General features: G+C 35.9%; 1 protein-coding gene across 1 annotated transcript; it reads right to left on the bottom strand.

Moving 5' to 3' along the window:
- Window positions 1-5,606: 5,606 nt before the first annotated feature.
- On the bottom strand, window positions 5,607-21,188 carry LOC139729356 (cystine/glutamate transporter-like). Its single transcript, XM_071640285.1, has 10 exons — window positions 20,708-21,188; window positions 19,425-19,550; window positions 17,917-18,016; window positions 16,205-16,249; window positions 15,720-15,843; window positions 11,981-12,084; window positions 10,525-10,621; window positions 9,401-9,553; window positions 8,411-8,588; window positions 5,607-5,725 (listed from the first exon to the last, which is right to left on the bottom strand). The coding sequence occupies exons 1-10, from the start codon at window positions 21,186-21,188 to the stop codon at window positions 5,607-5,609; spliced, it is 1,527 nt and encodes a 508-aa protein (XP_071496386.1).
- Between the last annotated feature and the right edge of the window lie 738 nt (window positions 21,189-21,926).

Here is a 21,926-nt window from a genome sequence, read left to right as displayed (position 1 = left end):
CATTTTTTTAGAAGTGAGGATATCACAGTTAACTAAATATATACATAAGACACACAATAACGACTTGATACCGAAATCACGGATTCGTGTGTTTTGTTTTTCCATTGAGACACAATGCTTGTATCTCCTGTTTGTTATACATAAGGTTCTTCTTTTTTCGTATTCCTGAAAACGTGCAGGACAGTAAAAAATAAATAAATAAAAATCAATGGTGAAAAGTATGTCAAGGACTGCGTAATAGGAAGTTGCGGAGAACTCCGTGTCATTCGAAATGCATACAGCATTTGATGATAATATGGTAAGTATTGTCATGACAGCATAGTTTTGTTGCAAGTACATCGCCATTCACTGTCAACAATGTATTTCGTTCATATCACTCGCAGGAGTTTGTCGAAATGTTGAGTTGAAACTTGAAAAGGATGCAAGTGAACATTAGAGTCCCACATGCACCTGTGATACGAAGGCTGACAAACAAGTAGAAGATTAGTCCCCCATCTGTCCCTTTTCAAACCTTCAAGTTGCATAACAGCTGAAAATTATTGACTCTAGACAAGAAACCAGATCCCTTCCAGATTGGAATTTAGTTAAAACAATATACTCTGTAAATGTTATGACATCTACGTGTGTGTTTTCTGTATACAATACAACAATAATGTTTGGATATGGATTATTTTCCTTGCCGAGTATCTCATCAAAGACATCAATGAGGAAAGAATTGCCTGGATTAAATTGGAAATCCATTCCTTGAAAACAAAGAATGCCTGAAATAAAAATATTACAACAAGGCTAATAAAGTAACCTTGCAAGGTGGTTCACAATATTGTAGTTCTATGTTTGATAGGCCACTCAACTTCAAGTGCATTTGAATTTTCATTTGCATCCAATATATGGTAAATTAACAAATAGACACATTGTTTCTGGAGATAGATCTGTAAAACATTTCTAAATCAGACAATGTAGAGGAGCTGAAAGAAGGAAGAACCAAACATCTGAATCAATCACATGAAGTACTGTAAAATGAGGTTCCATAAATGCATTATCGTCAAGCGTCTCGTAACTAATCATTTGATATGATAAGGAAGGGCAAGTAGACTGTGGTAGGACTGTATAGCTTTTATTACCATTCTTTTTGATCACGTATTATAGCAGGGACTCTTGTACCCTGGTATTATTTTCTCCGATACTCACCACGGCCAGCGCAACGGTGGGGGGGGGGGGTGCGTTTTTGTACGATTTCTTTCTTTTTTTCCTTTTCTTTCCTTTTTTTCTTTTGCTTGTCAGTCGATTAATCCCATGGAACCAGAAAATGTATATAAAAAAAGTTTTTCTCTTGTCAGCTTATTTTGGTAGGCAAGTGGCAGCGATTGCCCCCATACCCGCTCCCTTCATCATCGAAAACGAACCGCAGTCCCTGCTCCAATAAATTCGGCCTCCTAACTTTGAAAAAGATCGAGCGGCGCCCCTCTCACTGACACTAAATTTCATGACCTAAAAGTAATCTTGTAACGTGGGTCCATGTCAGGTCAAACTTCCTTCAGGGCTTTGGAAATCGATTTTGTAAAAAGTTTAATGTTCATTTTATTGAATTGTTTAACTGCAATCACCACTAAGTTGATGATGTGTATTCATGCCAAATTATTGCTGTCTTATTGCTTACACCTTCGTGCATGTCATTTTATGTCATACTGTTGTTCTGGTGCAGTACATGTTAATTAATGTCATATTGCTGTTTTTGCTTTGTTATGTTTTTGATTTATTCTTTTTAATGTTTGTTGCAAATCGGTTGTTATTTGTAATGTTAATAACCAAAGATTTACGAAGTAAAAAAGTCGAAAAGCTCGGTATAGTGTATTGATACAAGGTACGTATTAATAGCACCAGACGCGCTGAAGTAAATGGACGCTATGCGTCCACTGCCTGGCTCCTCTTCCTGTCATGAATCTCTCTCTTTTCTTTCTCTCTTTCTGTATATATATGAATATATATATATATATATATATATATATATATATATATATATATATATATGAATATATATATATATATATATATATATATAATAATAATAATAGTGGCTACTTGTATTCATATATATATATATATATATATATATATATATAAAATATATATATGATTATATATATATATACACTGTATATATATATATATATGTTTATTATGTATATATATATATATAAAATATATATGAATATAAATATATACACTGTATATATACATATATGTTTATTATGTATATATATATATATATATATATATATATATGTAGTGACAGCAATGGGTTTAAACGTATTGTGTATTACAGTACCAGCAATCGTATGTCTGTGAAGGCATTTAAACACTTGCAAAATCATTAGGGAAAGATGACACAATATTTGTTCCCTAAATCATGAAATAGTATTTCTTTTTTATTCAATCGGACATACAATGAACACCTTTCTATCCCTATATAATAGAACTTTCACCTTCCTGTTTTACCTGTTTATTCAAGAGAATTATCAGCAAATAAACGTATCGCTTCTGAAACACAGAGCTGCAAAGCATTAGTTCAAAAATGTGGAGGAGTTTAGAGAAGAAAGTAAAACATCCGTGTCAGTCACAGAAAGGAACTGTAACACGGGTATCTCCCATAAATTGATATGTTGTATTCATGTGTGTTGTAAATAATGGTAAGATAAGATAAGGAAGGCGAAGTAGACTGCTATATAGAACTATAGCCTTTATGTAGATTGTTATCTCTCAGCCCACACGAAGGAAGTGTTTTACAGTGTACTGTACAATAACTCGGCCATTTAAAACTGACCTTGAATTTTTTATTTTTGCAATGACTTCTTTCCAAATATTGATAAATTATGAAAATAGGCGTAAAAACGGATTGTTCCACTTCAGATAAAAACCGAGATCCCTCGTATGGGAGGAAAATAACCCCACATGCAACCTTTACCCCGCTCGGTTCATCTCAATAAAGATTTGATATACAACAATTTACAAAATACGTAAGCAGGAAACTAGTTGACACATATCATAATTCAACTATTGACGTTTTTCTTGAATATTACATTTTACTTTTTCATTGAACATTTTCCACTGCTCTTTATAATGTGAGCACCAGATCGTTGAATATGAAGCCTACAACAAATCAAAAAAAAAAAAAAAACTTCCTTCGTGTGGGCTGAGAGATAACCATCTACATAGATCTATATTACACACTGAAGAAGCACACGCAAACACACACACATACACACACAGATCTATTATTACACACTGAAGAAGCACATGCAAACACACACACACACACACACACACACACACACACACACACATACGGGGTCATCCCACGAGACCGACATTGAAAATAGGTCCATGAGTCATACAGCCCACAGGTTATACAGCTCATGAGTCATACAGCCCATGAGTTCGACACTAGGCAAATAAAGCCCATGATTTCGACACCACGCAAAAAAAAAAAAGGCTCACGAGGCCTTCTTTGCCTAGTGTCGGTATCATGAGGTTTGTTTGCGTAGTGTCGGTTTCATGAGCGTTATTTGCCTATTGTCGAACTCATGGGCTGCTTATTTTTAGTGGGCCTATTTCACTTGATGTCAAACTCGTGAGGCTCTGATATTCGCTTTCAACAACGTTTAAGGAGGAGAAAATGTGTTGCCCCCCACTTCAGTCCCCCTCCCATCAGCCCACCCGTGGATTTGCCACGAACAGAGCATAAACTACAGTCACCCAAATGCCTACTTACTCATAGCACTCACTTACCTTACCTCTTCTGGTTCTAGATAGAAGATTCGTGAAGATTTCTTAAATTTGGGTGGAGACATTGTGGTCCTTGGAGCCACCAGGAGGGGGATGGTGCCTACATATTCTATCACCCTGACAATAATCCCTGCCAAATTTGCAAAAATCTGACCATACATTTTCAAGAAGAAGATAAAAATGTGAAGACTGGCCACAATTTTGTCCCCTCCCCCCACTGGCTCATTCCCCTTAATCTTCCATTTAAAAAACCTAAACTAGATTTAAGAATCTAAATTAAACCACCTTAGCTTGTCACTTATGGTTTGAGAGAAGGAGCTTTGTAAGATTTCTTAATTGAGGGTTTTGTCTGCCCCTCCCCCCGGTCGTGTCGCTCCGGGGGTCCCCCAAGTGGGGAATGGTGTATATTGGTACAAGTATAATTCTATCACTAAAGTGATTATACCTGAGAAGTTTGGTGAAAATTTGACATTGCGGTCTCAAGGAGAGGATGAAATACACAATTTAGGCCGCATTTTGGACTTCCCCCACCCCGGCTTCAAAGGAGACAACCTCTGGATCTGCGATGAGCACACGTGGAACTATACAGACATGAACATTCTTACTAATTATATTTATGTATTTGATTTTATTTAATTTCTGCAGTTTTTCACAAAGTAAACACAACATAACAAACAATTTCCCAATACTAATCATATGATATCCAACACAAAATGAATATGAAATTATAATCATATGTAATGTACCAGTGATAAGATATAGTGTAGGTGAGTTATAATCATACAAAAACAAATGGAAAATCATTGATTATTCAATCGAATTATTACAAACAAAATGTAGGAGACCGTCATTTTCAGCTGAGGCTTGAAGTTGATTACGGCCTTTGGAAAAGCATATGGCAAATCGGATTAAATTAGGTTTTACCACAATTCGCCCAACCAATATTACAATAAGATATATATGGTATTACCATGGTACTAAACAACAAAAGCATAGTGCTTAAAGGTAAAATAAACTTCAGTTGACAGATAATTCCGACACTTTTAGATAAACGTAAATGATTGTAACAGCATGAATTTTTATCAATAACTAGTCTAGGAAAATTGAAATGTTGTTTCTGTTGCATGAATAAATTATTATATTGAATAGATAACTCAATATTAACCTAGCTCTATCACTTCCGGTTCCATAAAAGATCTTACAAATTCGTTAATGGGGGGGGGGGGGTGTCTACTTGCCCCCCCCCCCCCCCACACACACAGAGGGAGAATTGTGCCCAATCGTGCCCAGTTGTACAAATTTGGATCTTGAGATTCGGCTAGGCATCCTAGGAATGCAACCTGCCAAGTTTGGTTAACAAGTTAAAGGGGATGGCTAGTAACTGATCAGTAGGAATCAGTGGGAATGCTGGAGGATGATTTTTCCAATCCTTGTGGGATTTATTTTAAGAGTACATTACATATCTACTGTTGTTTCGGTGGGGTGCAATTGCACCTTCACTTTCGTGTTTTTCCCACCCCCAATGATATATATATATATATATATATATATATATATATATATATATATATACATGTATATATATATATATATACATATATATATATATATATATATATGTATATATATATATATATACTGGTATCCTTGCGTACTGCCATGACAGGAGATTACTGATACGGCGTGAATTCTGCCCTAAACAGAACACTGCTACCGATGTTTACCTAAGTTAAAACAAGCTGTTCTTATAACAGTAACACGGTCTACTTTATTCAGGGTAGACTCATACTATTTACTACGAGGCAGAGGCGTGATGGGATATCTTAAATTTTGTCGGATTGCGAATTCGGATCACGGATTCTGCCGGGAATTCGGATCTTGGATTTGGGTTCTTCAGGAGGCACGACGTAGAGGAGCTGCTGAAAGAAAATCGTCACCCGATCTGAAATTGAAACACACACAAATAACGAATTTTCTTATCGTAGTCACACGTAAAAGAGGTTACTCGTCAGAGTTCAAATATGATCGCGAGCCATAAAATCTTATCACACCAAACAACACAATACTCCTAATAACATTATATATACAGCTAATGAGAGCGCAGGTTTCACTATAATGGATACTTTAGTAGCAACATTATTCCTCGGTATAGCCTTTCTGAAAAGTTTTCTTGACTGCAACTCCTAAATTAAAGAGTAAGCTCTTTTTGAGACGTATTAGTTTTTCAATACTCTAGACTCCGAAGACCACATTTTCTTTTCTCTTATACCAACCAACACTTGCTTTTGGGCGGAAGCTCGGTGAGTGGAAATGCCGCCTGTCCAGAGATCAGGAGGTTGTAGGTTCGAATCCTGCTCGTGTATACACGCCAATGATTTTTTTTTTTTTTATCATGGCTACTACTAACACACTGATCAATTCAGTGCTTATTTACGTCGATATAGGGCAATTTGTCAATCAGTTGCAAATTAGGCGTTGTTATGTATAAAAATTTTACGAATGATCTTCTTAATGTTTTTCTGCACATGTTCAAAACGAACTACTCAGTTAATAATTATCCCACCCGTCAACGAGACGCTTATCACCTTCCACGTAGGACCTACTCACGGGATTTTTGAGAAGAAATGATTATGACTGTATGCAGGGTCGAAATATTGGAACAATCTCCCCGCAAAACTCATCGGTTGTTTATCATTGTCATCTTTTAAATGTAAATTATATACATTATTTACTGAGAGCTATACATCATGTAAGCTAATCGAAACTATTTTCTATTTTATTCAAGACTGTCCCACTGTACTGTACTGTATGGTTGTTGTCCAACTGTTTGCGCTCCCAATTTCTCACAGTGTTCTTAACCCTTCCTTCTCTAAAGACATCGAGGACCGGTAACAGCTATTTCTTTTATTTCTTTTTTTTTCGATTTGCTGGTGCACGTGTTCTCTTCCCAAAACTCCCCCGTCTCTCCTGAGGACACAAAATGTATAGTTTTCTAATTGTCTAAACCGTATTATTGTCATTATACATTGTATCATTGTCAATTTTGCTATAATAACAGCTAGTCATTCTCTAGCAGCATGTGGCTTATGTGACCCCGAAACAGGCATTAGGGAAGAATTTGCTACAACCCCGAGCATTGGTATTTTTTCTGAGATCATTCTGAAGCAAATAATTTTCACACAGCAATAGATATATATAATATACTCTTAAATGAATCCCTCAAGAATTGGAACAATCATTCCCCAGCATTCCCACTGATTCCCACTGATCAGGTACTAGCCATTCCCTTTAAAGGTCTTGTTTACCTTTGGAAGCGGTGATTTTATAAATGTTCAAGATATCACATTTGATGCGTATTATTGTGTAGGTCTGTTGTATCACAAAACATCCTACCATATAAAATGTTCGCAATAAAGCCTAATAAACTACAAAGATATATCAGTATTTGTTCTCAATAAACCATAACTGTAAACGGTTCAGTCCGGAAACATTTTTGTTGTAATTATTGTTCACATTTTGTGTATTCAACAATACTCAACATCGACAACATGGATTCATTTTTTACAGTGGTTGTTTCTATCCCTAACTCACATTTTAGAACTATTTTCAAGCGCTATATGCTGGTTTTTTGTTTCATCAGCAAATGGAAAATTATGTATTAAATCTTTACACTCGATTTTAATACCGTAAAGCTACGCTCGACAAGCTTGCTTCTAAGGAAGTTCCATCGTAATTCTTTAGCATTTATTCTCAGATTCCAACTTTCATAAACCGACCACTATGCTCTATTTGTTGCAATATACTATTATGCCTATTAGCTGAATATCATGTATTATACAATTTTGTAATAATTGATGCAGTTTTTTCACTGAGAAATATGAAAATATATTGATATTGAAATTTGAAATTGAATTGAATTTATATGGCTTATTCCTGGTTATTTGAAATCTGTCTTGTTCTTATCTGGACACTGCTTATAAAAAGCAAAATTAGTGACAATATGTAGACATGATGTAGAAGTTTTGCTACTCATAGTTTATGATATATTGTGGAAAGCATGCACGTGTACATATAGTGTATATATATATATATATATATATATATATATATATATATAATATATATATATAATGTTTGTATTGTTTTTTATACTACACAAACTGTTTTTGTTGGTTTTGTAAGTATTTGACTGGCCCCCTTCATAAAAATGGTGATATCATGCAAGTAGGTAAACATATAACGGAATAACAATGTTTATCATCATTTTACACACTCCAAATACATTCTTTCTTTTTTTACTTGTACATTTATACCTTTCAGCCGCCGTGGAAGAAACACCATATCATTACCGTAATGAGGATGTTCCTGAAATGTATGCATATGAAGGATATAGACCAATATTGAAGATATGATTAATCTTCATTATCATTGACAAACTATTCTATTATTCATGTTGTGCATTTTGTTTTACTCATAAAGTGTAGAGTTGCATATTTTTGGCATTGTATTGCGTATATCAACACACAAACACACACACACACACACACACACACACACACACACAAAGAAATCGCCTAAGGAACAACCCCTCCCCCCCCCCCCAAAAAAAAAAAAAAGATTCACTTACCCATGCCTTGGTTGAACCAGACTGGTTTGTTTTCCCACCAGACAAAGATGTAATAGACAGGTATTCCACCAAAGAAGATTGCCAAACCTATCCCACAATCCACTGGACTGCTGTAGAGAGACATGACGACGATGAACACGCAGAACAGGAAGAATACAACAGGGATCACCAGAGGCACCTGCAGGAGGATGTCAGATACTGTCTTTAACAGGTTAATAACACATACTTGTACATCTTGTTGTCAAAACTACGCCTTTTTAAGGAGCATTATTTGGTATTTTGTTCAAGTGACATTTATTTGATCGGATTTTTCTTTTAATTGGTTCCCCTATAACAAATAATCATAGTATGGTCTGGAATATTTGTATTTCATAATTCCCCTAATCTGATTTATCACGGGACCTGCGGCTGTATGAGCTTGCTTTTAATCAGGCCTCATCATACTTCTCACATTATGACCTTGCTCAACTCATGTGTACAGCCTTTTGTGTTTAAACCAAGACAAACTTTTTTTACATTCCGGTGAAGTTTCATCTAATTCATGCTTTGTACAATTTTCGTATGGTATAATTAGACTTTTTTGTGCTATTTGTGAGAAATATGAAAATATGAATATGAAATTTGAATATGAAGTTGAAATTGAATCATTACAAAACCTTTCAAAACTTTAAACAATTTACAAAAAGGATCCTAAATCGTGCAGAAAACAATATTTATAATTAGTACATCAGTAGTGATGACTGGAAAGGCAATCAAAGACGATTCGCACACTATACAATGATTAAAGTGGTTTAACAAAATAGTTTACCTAAACAATATCGGCAAATCCGCTTCATTTAGGCCTATATGGTAGGAGCTCACGAACTCTTACACTTAAGGGTGCAGGTTTATGATAGACATAAATTAATGAATTGCACATATTCTTTACATCATTTAGCAATCTGCAAAACAGATAGAATGTAGCGTGAAGGGTTTAATCATAGAACAAACCTTAAATGGTCGCTCTAGTTCCGGACGCTTCCATCTCATATAGGGGACAATAGAACACGTCATACCATTCATGATCCATCCAGTTGTACTCAAGAAGTTGATCAAACGGTACACGTCACTGATTGTTAGTACCATTAGTATACCAATAGGCAACTAATAAAAACACACACAAAACAACAAAAATATCATTATATGCAAGAAATACCTTGTTATGATTCTATGATTTACGAAATTCATGATTTTACCTAAGGGTAATAAAGAAATAAGAAGACAATTTGATTTGATTCTATTTTAAATAAGTGCACATCCCTTCCACGACGCGTGTTGTGTGTTGTGTTATCACCGATTAATAATCATCGCTATCATCACTGCAATCAGTTCAGTTCAATTCAGTTCAATTTGATTTATTTCATGCTTCTAATGATTATATACCAATATTACATCAAACTGAAAGCACAAATTCTTGTTCCTTGGCAATAATATACAAAACGAAAAAATATACATACATGATATACACAGTAATTACAATGATAACTCGTTGAAATCTCGGTTTGGGTTTTACAAAAGAGAAATATGACGGGACCTACAGGAAAGCAAGCTTGTTTATTAGCTGTAAGCTCCGAATGATAAGTGTTTGTGAAAGAGAAACGGAGAACAGAATGATATAAGTTAAGACCAGGTGACTTACTTATACTACATAAGGAAAGCAGAAAATGCCTATTTGATCAAAAAAAAAAAAAAAAACCGAAAAAAAACCTGTACTATGAACCATAACTGTGACCGAGGTATCATGTTTGTTTTCAGAGCAAAGAACATGATTTGTATATTACATCAGGGGCGATCCAGGAATTCCGTAGAGGAGCCGCCTTTGCAAAATTTGAGGGGGGGGGGGGCACACGTACCCTCCCCTATCTATTATTTCTATCTATTTTTAAATAGAAAATAAAGAAGTATAATAATCCCCTCCTGCATTGTACCTTATTACAAGCACAAATGAGTCCGTTCAAGAGTACCACTGTAAAGATTAAACCATTGTATGGAATAAGCTACATGGACATTGTGATCCTCATGTACAAGGTATGTACTAAGTTCATTGATGTGGAAGAAAAACTATTGTTCGTCACCATGACAACGGCAGCAGGTAAAGGTGTCTTCCTGTCCACGTGTATCATAGAGGCAATAGAAGGCATCATTCCTTCCCGAGATGCAACCAACAAAAATCTATCATTGATCCAAAACAGAACGAAGAACAAGAATTAAATATTTCTGAAAACTTTTCAGATTCATATGAAATGAAGAAATTATCGGCCACGCACGGATGTCATCTGAATATAGAGCAACACTCTCCTAGGTAACAGCTAAAAATGTTCTCTTTTTTGTGGGGGGGGGGGGGAGGAGGTGCAGATATCTTTTTTCCTAATCGTATATACGTACAAGAATATTGTTTCAAGCACACACACACACATATATATATATATATATATATATATATATATATATATATATATAATATGATATATCTGATCTTATGAAGACAAGGCCAAACTTCTATGCAGCTGAACCTTTTATCAAGTTATAGGACACGTAAAAGTCCGGGCGCAGTAATGCTGAAAATATCTTTCAGGACTCTATTGTCCATACAATTATCTGTGACTTTGAAGAAATATCTCTTTTACCTATACTGAGCACATATTAGAAGTCTTTATCAGATCCAGTGTATAGATTCAATCGTAAGTTCACTTCTACTAGTATTACATTCAATTAATGACAATTTCTTACATACAATCTCAATCAATATTATGTACGAGGGCTGCATACAAATCAAGCGATGCTTATAAGCTGTAGCCCTTCTGTATTATTCATTTCATCGCTGATATGTTTTGGTGTACATTTTAAAGGCAATGACGAAACTGTATTGCTGTATATTGAAAGGGCAATGAAGAAACTTATTTTGTGAGCAACTAATGTTTATGTGTATGTATAGCATCAACAATGTATGTTCCCCCCCCCCCCAAAAAAAAAAAAAAAAAAAGCGGAACGGTGGATTTTCAGTACCTTGCGTTCTACAAGTGATATAATTTTTTTTTGACGTTATAAGAAAGAGCATCTTCCGCAGAAGACAATGATACCAGCTTTCAAATTGGGCCCGCACACACATACACACACACACACACTGTTGTTTCCTGGCCCGCGCCCAATGCATCTTTTGTTGACATGGATCAATGGGTTTACACGATACACCGTATATGGAACGCGTGCCGCACCCAAATTCTTCGCTAATACGTCGTAAAAATCCTGCGAAATTTGAAAATGACTGCATTTACAGAATCGGGCGTAGAATAGCGAGTTCTGCACCAAATTTAATGATATTGGTATCATTGTCTTTTGCGGAAGATGCTCTTTCTATAATGATGTCATAGAATATATCACTTTCAGAACGCATGGTACTGAAAATCCACCGTTCCGCTTATTTGGGGGACACCCGGTATGCATATGTAATATGTGTATCTGCATGTGCAATTATATAATGCAGAAACCAATAAATTAAATCAAATCAAATCAAATCACAAAAAGAATTACCTTGAAATGGAGAATATTGTACCATTTATAGTACCAAGGCAAGATAGAGCCACACCCAAGCCCATTGTCCACGCGAAACTTCCAAAAACACGTTGACCAAATTCCTTGTGCAATTATAACGAACAAGAAAAACAAAATAGAGGGAGAACAAGTAACACTGAATAATAGATAATGTTGCAAGAGGAAACAATACCAATGGGGACAAACACCATGATACGTAGGTGAAGTTATGTGTGATATAAGCCCTGTCTCTCACGAAAAGGGGTAACTAGATAGATAAAGAAATGAATTGCAGACTGCAGAAATATTATTTAAATTTCGGCATCATCACAAATTAATGGCGGCATTTTCATCCTACCGCGTATTTATTAAAATTTTCGTCTGTTTCAAGTCATTTTTCTTTAATTCATGTTCCATATTCCACGTTCAATATTCAGGTTTCATATGCCATTTGATTTCGAATTAAAATGTTTAACACAATAGTCAATTTTAGACATAATTTCACAAATGTATAAGGACATATGAATTAGAATGATGTGTAATATGAGGAAGCTACTAAAAAGCAATGCTTGTAGGATGTTGGTTCCTAAGTAATAATATAAGCGTTTAGTACAACATGCTAATCACGAAAATGACGAAACACTTGCGAAATTCAGTATGTCGAGATTATGATGAAAAATCTACGGAATGTACAAAACAGTTTATAATGTTCATAATAAAACTCAAGGTTTCAGTGCTATATAAAGTTGCAATATTGGTCAAGCAAATGTAGTCACCCGAGCGAGGCATCATGCGAATAAGCACATATATATCAAATGATCACGGCAAGTAATTAAACACACGACTAAAAAAGAAGATGGCTTTTAGATTTTGCTTAAAGGAACTCAGAGAAGTTGATTGCAACCGAACAGAATCTAACTCATTCCAGAATGAAGGGCCGATAGAAGTAATTGTCTTAATGGCTAAAACCGTACGAACGGGGGGGGGGGGGGGGGGGGTGATATGATCCACAGTGTCTTGTAGGGTAATTATGGATTTCACTGTTTTTAACAAAAATTGAGGAAAAATAGACTAGGAAGATCGCCAATGCTCAACTTATACGTAAAAATTCTAACGTGATTGAAATACAAATCAGATACTTTAAGTAATTTACTGGAAACAAACAATTCATTTGCATGATCCAAAAAAATGTGCACGATTTATAATCCGCAAGGCCTTTTTCTGTGTCAAAAATAACGAATCAATTTTAGACTTTGAGCAATTCCCCCAGGCAATATTCCGTAATTTAAGTAAGGTAATAATAGGTTGAATAGAGAGAATGCAATATTAGTTTTGGGAAGAGGTATCTCAATTTGTGAATAACTCCCAACGTTTATTACACAATAACATACATGAATAATCAACATGAACCTTCCTAGAAAGATTGTTATCAATATAAGTACCTAACATTTTTTGTTGAATCTACTTGATTTAACTGCAATCCCATTCATTAATACTAAACCCTGGAAAGAAACTTTATTGTATTACTGAAAACCATATTATTAGTTAATATTTATATTGAGCGATAATTTATTCGCCTGAATCCATTCAAATACCAATTGCAGCTCGTTATTCATGGTATCAAGCAACACATAAGGATCTGAGTGAGAATAAAAAAGACTTGTGTCATCTGCAGACAGAAGAAAAGACAGCAGAGAGGATGAGTTGCGAAAGTCATTGATGTAAAGAATGAATAAAAGAGGACCTAAGAGGGAGCCCTGTGGAACGCCACAGCAAATCGAGTTTTATTTCAGAGTCATGGTTATTCACAGTTAGGTACAAACTGAGTTCTTCCGGTAAGATAACTTCTCCACCACTCCAAGGCCTTTCCACGAATACCGTAATGATTTTGATTTGTACAAAAGTATTTCGTGGTCTATTGTGTCAAAGGCCTTGGAGTAGTCCAGAAACAGACCGACTGTATGCGACTCTGAGTCTGTAGCATTCGCAACTTTCTCAACAAGTAATAACATAGCATCGGTGGTTGCATGTTTTTTCCGGAACCCGAATTGATTATCAGCTAAAATATCACATTCATTAAGAATTTAAGTAAACGATTATAAACCACCTTCTCGAGTATTTTAGAAAAAGAAGACAGTAAAGATATTGGTCGATAAATTCCCAACTCATCCTCTCTACCTTTCTTATAAATTGGTAAAACTTTGGCAATTTTGATTTGAGTTGGCACAGTGCCAGTAAGTAAAGACAGATTCAAAATGTGGACTAATGGTGAAAGTATTTCATTTATAATACATTTTATAAGATGATTAGAAAACCCATCGTGACCTGCACTCTTCTCGGGGTATAGGGAATTGACAATATCTAAGACCTCTGCTTCAACTACGGGGAGAAAAATTAAAGACTGCGAATTAGAATTTAGCAATTATGAGTGGAAAGGTCTGTGTACACATGAAATGTTACGTGCCAAATTCGGACCAATGTTAACGAAAAAAAGAATTAAATGCTTCCGCAATTTCCCCATCATCCGTTATATTCTTGCCTTCACAGACGATCTATCAATGACACTTTTATTTTCATGTTTATGAATAACATTATTAATTATATACCAAGTAGATTTACATCTGACGTATGATGTTCAAACAAAGAACAAAAAATGATCATCTAAGTAAGGCTTTAGTTATCCAAGGTGAACGTTAAACTGTTTTAAAATTTCCTCTTTGATTTCTCAGTGGAAAGTGTGAGTGAAATAAAGGTAACAAGGTGTTCATAAATCTATCATACGCATGCGTTCTGGTCAGTTGCATCAAAAACTTCATTCCAGTCAATTGCGGATAAACTATGTTTAAACAGTGGATATTATAATCAGGGAATATTCGTGTTTGCGATAGATTATTACACATCTATTGTTTCTGTGATTCGGGTATAGCAGGATTGGAAGAAACTTTAACGGGAAAATGATCTGATATGTCTGTTTAACATAACAATGCATTGATCAACATAAGTGTGATTGTTTGAGAATACATTATCAATCAGTGTTGCGGAGGTTCCAGATAATCTTGTTGGCTTGGTAATACAAGGAGTGAAAAAGGATGATACCATGGTATGTAGAAAATCACGTGTTTGTGGCTTTCCATAATCGAGTAAGTCTAAATTAAAGTCACCCATTATATAACTGTGCTTGTTGTGGAGATAGGGCGAATCTAAAATAATTTCAAGGATTGACATAAAATCAGAATGATTACAGTTTGGTGGCTTATAAATTTCTCCTATTTACACAGTCTTACCGTCTGGCATACTTATATCGATGAAAATACTTTAAATGGAATCAGACATATAATTCAAATGGGTTATCATTTCAAATTTCAAATCATTCTTCACATTAAAAGCCACACCTCACGGCCTCGTTTACAAACTCTACTTAAAATGAATTTCATCTCAAACAGGATTTTAAAAACAATCAGGCTCTTGGTTGTTTTTCATTGAGTACGTATATCGACTAAATACAGCATAAAACAACACATGTATCACAAAACAAAATACACATAATTCACATCATTATAAGAGACGATCGTATTTGAAATGTAAAGGAACAGAGTTGAAGAGCTACACTTAAAATATTTTATTAGAATTATCTTTTAAAGTTAAACTCAGATCACAATTCACCCGATTAAACTGGAATTTGGATTGTAATGCGCTGTCGGATTATAGTGGCATGAAAACACACAAAATATGCACGTACCTGAGATACTGAAGTGGAAGATAAAACTTCTTCAGGAGACAAAACCGTAAAGTAAGCGATATTCACCAGCAAGTATACAGCCGTTACTAACGTCAAAGATATAAAGACAGCTTTTGGGATCGTTCTGTAAAAATCAAGAACCAAAACAAACGTCGCAATGCATAGCATACCAAATAGAACATTGAACTTATTGCGATACCGGCTCAACGAGTGCTCTGAATTTTCATTTTATTGTACAAACATGTTTGACGAGATTGACGTGTTCAAGTTTGATAATAATGATTATGATGATGATACTGATTACAATAATGATGATAATGATAATAACAAACAAATCTCTATCTTAATCTTCTTGACTGTTAATTCTAAGCATCATTGTTGGAGAAATAGATGACACTGAATAAAGCAAACTATCTGTCCTATTTCATGATTCACCTAAAACCAGGGTTACTGATCATATGATATATTAAGTTAAGTTTAATTACCTTGAAGGATTTATAATTTCCTCAGTCAATTGAACCAGAAAACTCCTGTGAGGATAAAACAAGGAAATGTTGACAGTAAATTACCATCTCAGGCAGAGTTGTTGACAAGAAATGCGCATTATAGCGATTATATCAAAAGCACACTATTTTAAGGCTGTCTGTAGATATTATTCACTTTTGTTTCTTTCCCGTCTTTCATAGGCAGGAGGCCAGTTTGAAATTCATACTAATTCTATATATAATATACATATGTAAGAGATATTTTAAAGAATTTACAAGAAAAATCTAATAATACTAATATTTCGTACCATCAACTGCAAGATACAATCAAAGTAAAACTTGATAAGATTCACAATTCATTGTTTCATGTCCATAGTGTGATCGCAGTTCACTTGAAATGTCTCAATATGGGCGCAATATCTTAAAGGACAAGTTCACCTTCATAGACATGTGGGTTGAGTGAATGCAGCAATATTAGTAGAACACATCAGTGAGAGTTTGAGCAAAATCGGACAATCCGTTAAAAAGTTATGAATTTTTGAAGTTTCTGCTCAGTCACGGCTGGATGAAAAGACTACTATAGCTTGTGATGTCACATGAGTACAACGATATAAAGAAAGAATAAAGAAAATTCAACATATTTCCATTTTTCTCGCATAACAAAAGAGCACTCGACTTCTCTCTTTCAGAAGGCAGGGGGAATAATATTACCCTTAACATACGTCACTAGCAAGTCGAAGAAATGTGCACTTTATTCAAAAAGTAAAGTTTTGTGAAATTCTCTTTTTATTTTCCTTATATAGTTGTACGCATGTTACATCATACACTGTAGTAGTCTTCTCTTCCAGCAGTGACTGCGCAGATACTTAAAATATTCGTAACTTTTGAACGGATTGTCCAATTTTCCTCAAACTTTCACTGATGTGTTCTACTAATATTGCTGCATTCTCTCAATCCTTATGTTTATGAAGGTGGACTTGTCCTTTAATGAAATCTTTTAAAATATTTTAATGCATTGGCTGTTTTTTTTTTTACTTTTTATTCACAGGAACAAGAAACAAACATAATCAAGTTGCAATGATTACGACTACACAGTAACACTTTCTCTCTTTTTAAGTATATGTACAGTTCGACCTCGATTATCCAGCCATGTCGGTACCGGCGCTCATCCGGATAAGCGAATTGGCCGGATATGGGAGACACGATGTTAATGTATATAGCTGCCGTCCAAGCTGCCGTCCCAGTGCACTGGCAGCTAGGTAGGTAGCGTACCCCGCAACGGTGGTGTAATCTATTCTAGCCTGCGCAAAATTGTAGTCCCTTCTTCAAAAAAATAGAGTTTATCTTTATGTGAAAATCATACATGTTTTACCTCATTAGATATTGAGAAACCTATCATGCACATCTTATGAAATTAGTGAAATAGATCCATAAAAAGATGTTAAAGTCACTGTTTTTTCTCAGTTTTAGGATGAAAAAAAAAAGTCCACTGCGTGAACGCGTCCGGATAATAGAGATTTCCGGATAAAAGGAGGCTGGATAATCGAAGGAGGTCGAACTGTACAAAAAATAATCGAAACGCAAAGCTAATAACATGTACATTTGCAGCAAATGGTAGATGAGTAGTAATCATAAGAAACAAAGTGAGGAGCCTAAATCAAAAGCACAGCTTGTATCACTTAGCACGCAACATTGTACTTTATTGAACATACCAGCCAGTATAGGCGTACATTCCGGAGTATATTGCGAGCGGAAGCGATTTAAAGTTGAATTCGGACGGGTCGAATGCATTTTGAAAATTCTCTGTGTTGCCTGAAATGAAAAAAAGATTACTTTATGGTGAGATTGTGATTTTATGAAATAGATACAGAAAATGAAAGACGAAATTCTACGTTGTTAACAGTCAGTCCTAGTCGTGAGTTCATCAATTGAAACGATCTGATGCACATAATTATTTAGTGAAATATGCGAAAATTTCCAAGCAAAAAAGTGACGTGATAAGTTAATATCTTAAGTTTTACAAAAAAAAAACTAAATCGTTGCGTGATTTCTTATCCACTGTTTAAACCATTTGGTAATCTAATATCCGAGTTTGACGACAGAGAGAAAGCAGGGGCGTGAAGGAGCTCTTGCATTTTTAGGATTGAAATTCAAAGATGTGGACCGCACCTTTGAGTAAAATATTTGAATTTGTTCAATCAATGATTCCCCGTTGTCGGAGTGCGGTCATGGGGGAAGGTATGTCTACTAAAGTTAGAATTAAAAAAATATTGGGGTCTTCAGAACTATCAGAATATCCATCTGCAGCTACTGGCCTGGCATGGATTATCATAGCCCCTCTTATCAGCTTCATAAAATATAACCTTATGTCATGAAAGACAACGACTACAGCTACTGATCAAAATTATGATTTCGTTTCAAAAGGAGAGACGACAGTAGTGTCAATAACTATCATTAAGACAATTCAAGTCGATTATGTCGATTTTGATAGATGAGCTTACATGATGAGCCATATTCTTGGTCGTGACGTCCACGGCGAACGAGTGATGCTGCTATCAACGAGGATTAACAGCAGTAAAAACTCTCGTTGTCCTTTTCATCACATTTATTTCATGCTTTTTTGTTGTTTAACTGATGTGAAGACGAAGCGTACACTAAAGAATGGGGCCATCCCACGAGACCAACACCCATAAGTCATACGACCCACGACAACCGACATTGAAAGTAGGTCCATGAGTCATACAGCCAACGAGTTATGTTGCCCATTAGTTCGACGCTACGCAATTGAGACTACGTACGCAAAACAGGACCACGTCCGACACCGACACTAGGCAAAGACTTGAAGGCCTACGCTTACGAGACCAATACGTACGCGTTTATCCTTTTGGTCTCGTGGGCTTTTTTTTTAATGTCGGTCTCGTGAGCGAACCTCTTCTGCGTAATGTCGGTCCCGTGGGCTGTGTTCGCCGAGTGTCAGTCTCGTGAATGCGAAGTGAGCCTTTTTTGCGTAGTGTCGAACTCATGGGCTTTATTTGTCGAGTGTCGAATTAATGGGCTGTATGACTCGTGGGCTGATGTCGAACTCTTGCACTACCGGGGTATGGGCTTTGTCGAACTCGTGGTTTGTTTAAGTAGTGGGTGGGTGACTTGTGAGCTGTATAACTCGTGGGCTATATGAGTCGTGGGTCTCGGTCTCGTGACGTGCACCCAAAAGAATTACCTTGGGCAAGTTTAATCATGCCTGCAATGATGATCGCTGCCAAAGCCAAGAGTTTTGCGATCATCATCAGAACGCTTATATAGCGACTTCCAGGTACACTGACGCTGTTTGCAAACACCACTCCCCCTAACGAAAAAAAGAAAAGAAATTTAAGCAGAATTGGTAGGATAATCGCCAGAGAAAGAGAAAAAATGGTAGGGCCTATATATTATACCAAGAAAAAAATAATTTGCCAAGAACGTGATTAGCACTGTATCATTTGGTATAGTTGCAACGGACATAACGGGATGAAGGACCCAGATGGTCGTAGCGTGATATTGCCGAACTTTCGACGAAATTTTGACCGAAATTCGTATGTGATTTTGAAGTTCAACATCACAGAGCGTAACCATGCAATTCTATCGAATTAGCAAAACGAATCGCCATAAAATGAATCAATATGCTCTCCAACAATATATTGACATTTGTAATAATCATTCCGGTTTAAAATCAGTTAGACAGATTTCTACTATGTTGAATTTTACAAACCCTGCGAAAGATAGGTAACACTGTCGGAAGCGTAATTGGTAATAAAGACACTGAATGTGAATAAGTGCAATACTTCTGGCTGATTCCCTCTTCCTGTGGTCATTATTATATTATCATAGACAGTTCTAAATTACAACTTTTTTCATAAATATACAGTAAGAAATATGTGTAAAGAATCAAGGATTTGCGTCTTGACGGAAGATAATTTAAGTTTGATACATACTGTATTATACAAGAATAACCCTTTGCTTGTTCTTCGATAATCCCATCTGCATCTAAAATTGCCACCACTGCTTGGTCGAATTGACTAACTGATTTTTGAAAACGAAGTTCTTGAAACTTGTACAGTAGAACAATGATAGAACAGTGTTAAAACTGAAGAGGTTTAACTGTTTGGAAAAAGAAGATAATAAGATTCTTATTCTGTTTTAGGCAATGTTTACAATCATCAAAATGTGAATTGATTTTTATACTGAATGATGGATTGAAATAGAGCACTCACCCCACCCCCATATACACCCACGTACGTGTATTTACTTGCACTAACTGTTATTAGTCCTAACTATATATAAATCTTTATATCATACGGTATCAAGTACACTGGCAACATCAATAGTATTTGCAACATGTACTTAGATTTTTGAACTTTTAATAATGAAACGTAAAAGAGGGAAGAAGATCGTCACGTCGAGTATGCATACTGTGTCAATTCACACTGAAATAATAATGTCCGTGGCTTGTAGGTCTGTACGTACCCATCATGGCAATGGCTACAAGTTGTGTTAATGTCTCTGGGACCGGGCAGTCAGGATAAAATATCAGGAGAACGTTGGCAGCGAATGTCAGGCTAAGAATGGCCATAGCTGCGCTTCTCACTATAAAACGGCTGATAGCAGTGAGAAAAGCAGGAATTTTACCGTAGGCTTCAAGGATAAATGAGAAATCTCCGCCGGAAACGGGAAAGGTCGTCCCAAGCTCGGCGTAAGTTAGAGCGCCGAGCATGGATATAATCCCACAGAACACCCAGATGAGTAGAGCCCATCCTATTCCTCCTGTGTTGGCTAGGACGCCGGTAGGAGAAATGAAGATTCCCGATCCTATCACTGCTCCAACTATGAAAGCTATGCTGTCAAGTAACGTGACTTGACGAGACAAACGGACAGAATCATCTTCTGAAAGATTCAGCGCTGATTTTTCCTCTCTAGTATCACTTCTTTTGGATCGATGGTGTGCCATTTTAGTAATAATGCTCAGATCTTTGTAGCGTCTTCTGGTCTGTAGTCTGAATGATATGTAACGAGTCTGAAATATTTCACGCTTTATATTCAACGGCTCGGGTATCCAGTACATCCAGAGGTCCTGTGACGGGAGTAGTACTTTTGGGTGATTGGATGAAAGGGTCCCTATACCCGCACCCACCCTTTAATTCGAAACCCTTAATGTCACAGGACATTTTTTTTTTTTTTTTTGGGGGGGGGGGCACTTGTTTAAATACCCGCCCCTTTCTTACTGAAATGTGTATGTGTGTTTGTGTGTGTATGTGTATGTGTATGTGTGTGTGTGTGTGTGTGTGTGTGTGTCGTACGTTCTGTGCGTTAATATATTGAACGCAATAAAGAACGATGAATACTCCACAACGGTCAAGAAACAACTTTATAGATGACAATGTACAGTATTTACAACTTTGCGACACATATTCTTCATCAATTGCACTCTTGGCACTTCCTCCACACGCTACATTGCACAAACACACACACACATACATACACACTTACTTTGGACTGTCGATATTAAAAAAGCAAAACTTACTGATGAAAATAGACTTTGTAATCTTGTTTTCGACTCCACTGTACTTTGGTCGTATTAAAGTGTATTCCGGGAGAGTTTAAAGTTTTTTTCTAATAAAAAGAGTATAATTTTACAAGCACAACAGTGAAAAATGATCAAATTGGTTTAGAAGGAAGGACTTTACAA

Source organism: Diadema antillarum, unplaced genomic scaffold (genome assembly GCF_040938485.1).
Source record: "Diadema antillarum isolate AM-2024a unplaced genomic scaffold, OU_Dant_1.0 seq00000234_RagTag, whole genome shotgun sequence".
Lineage (NCBI taxonomy): Eukaryota > Metazoa > Echinodermata > Echinoidea > Diadematoida > Diadematidae > Diadema > Diadema antillarum.
Note: the sequence above shows the minus strand (reverse complement) of the source record. Positions and strands in the feature narration are given on the sequence as shown.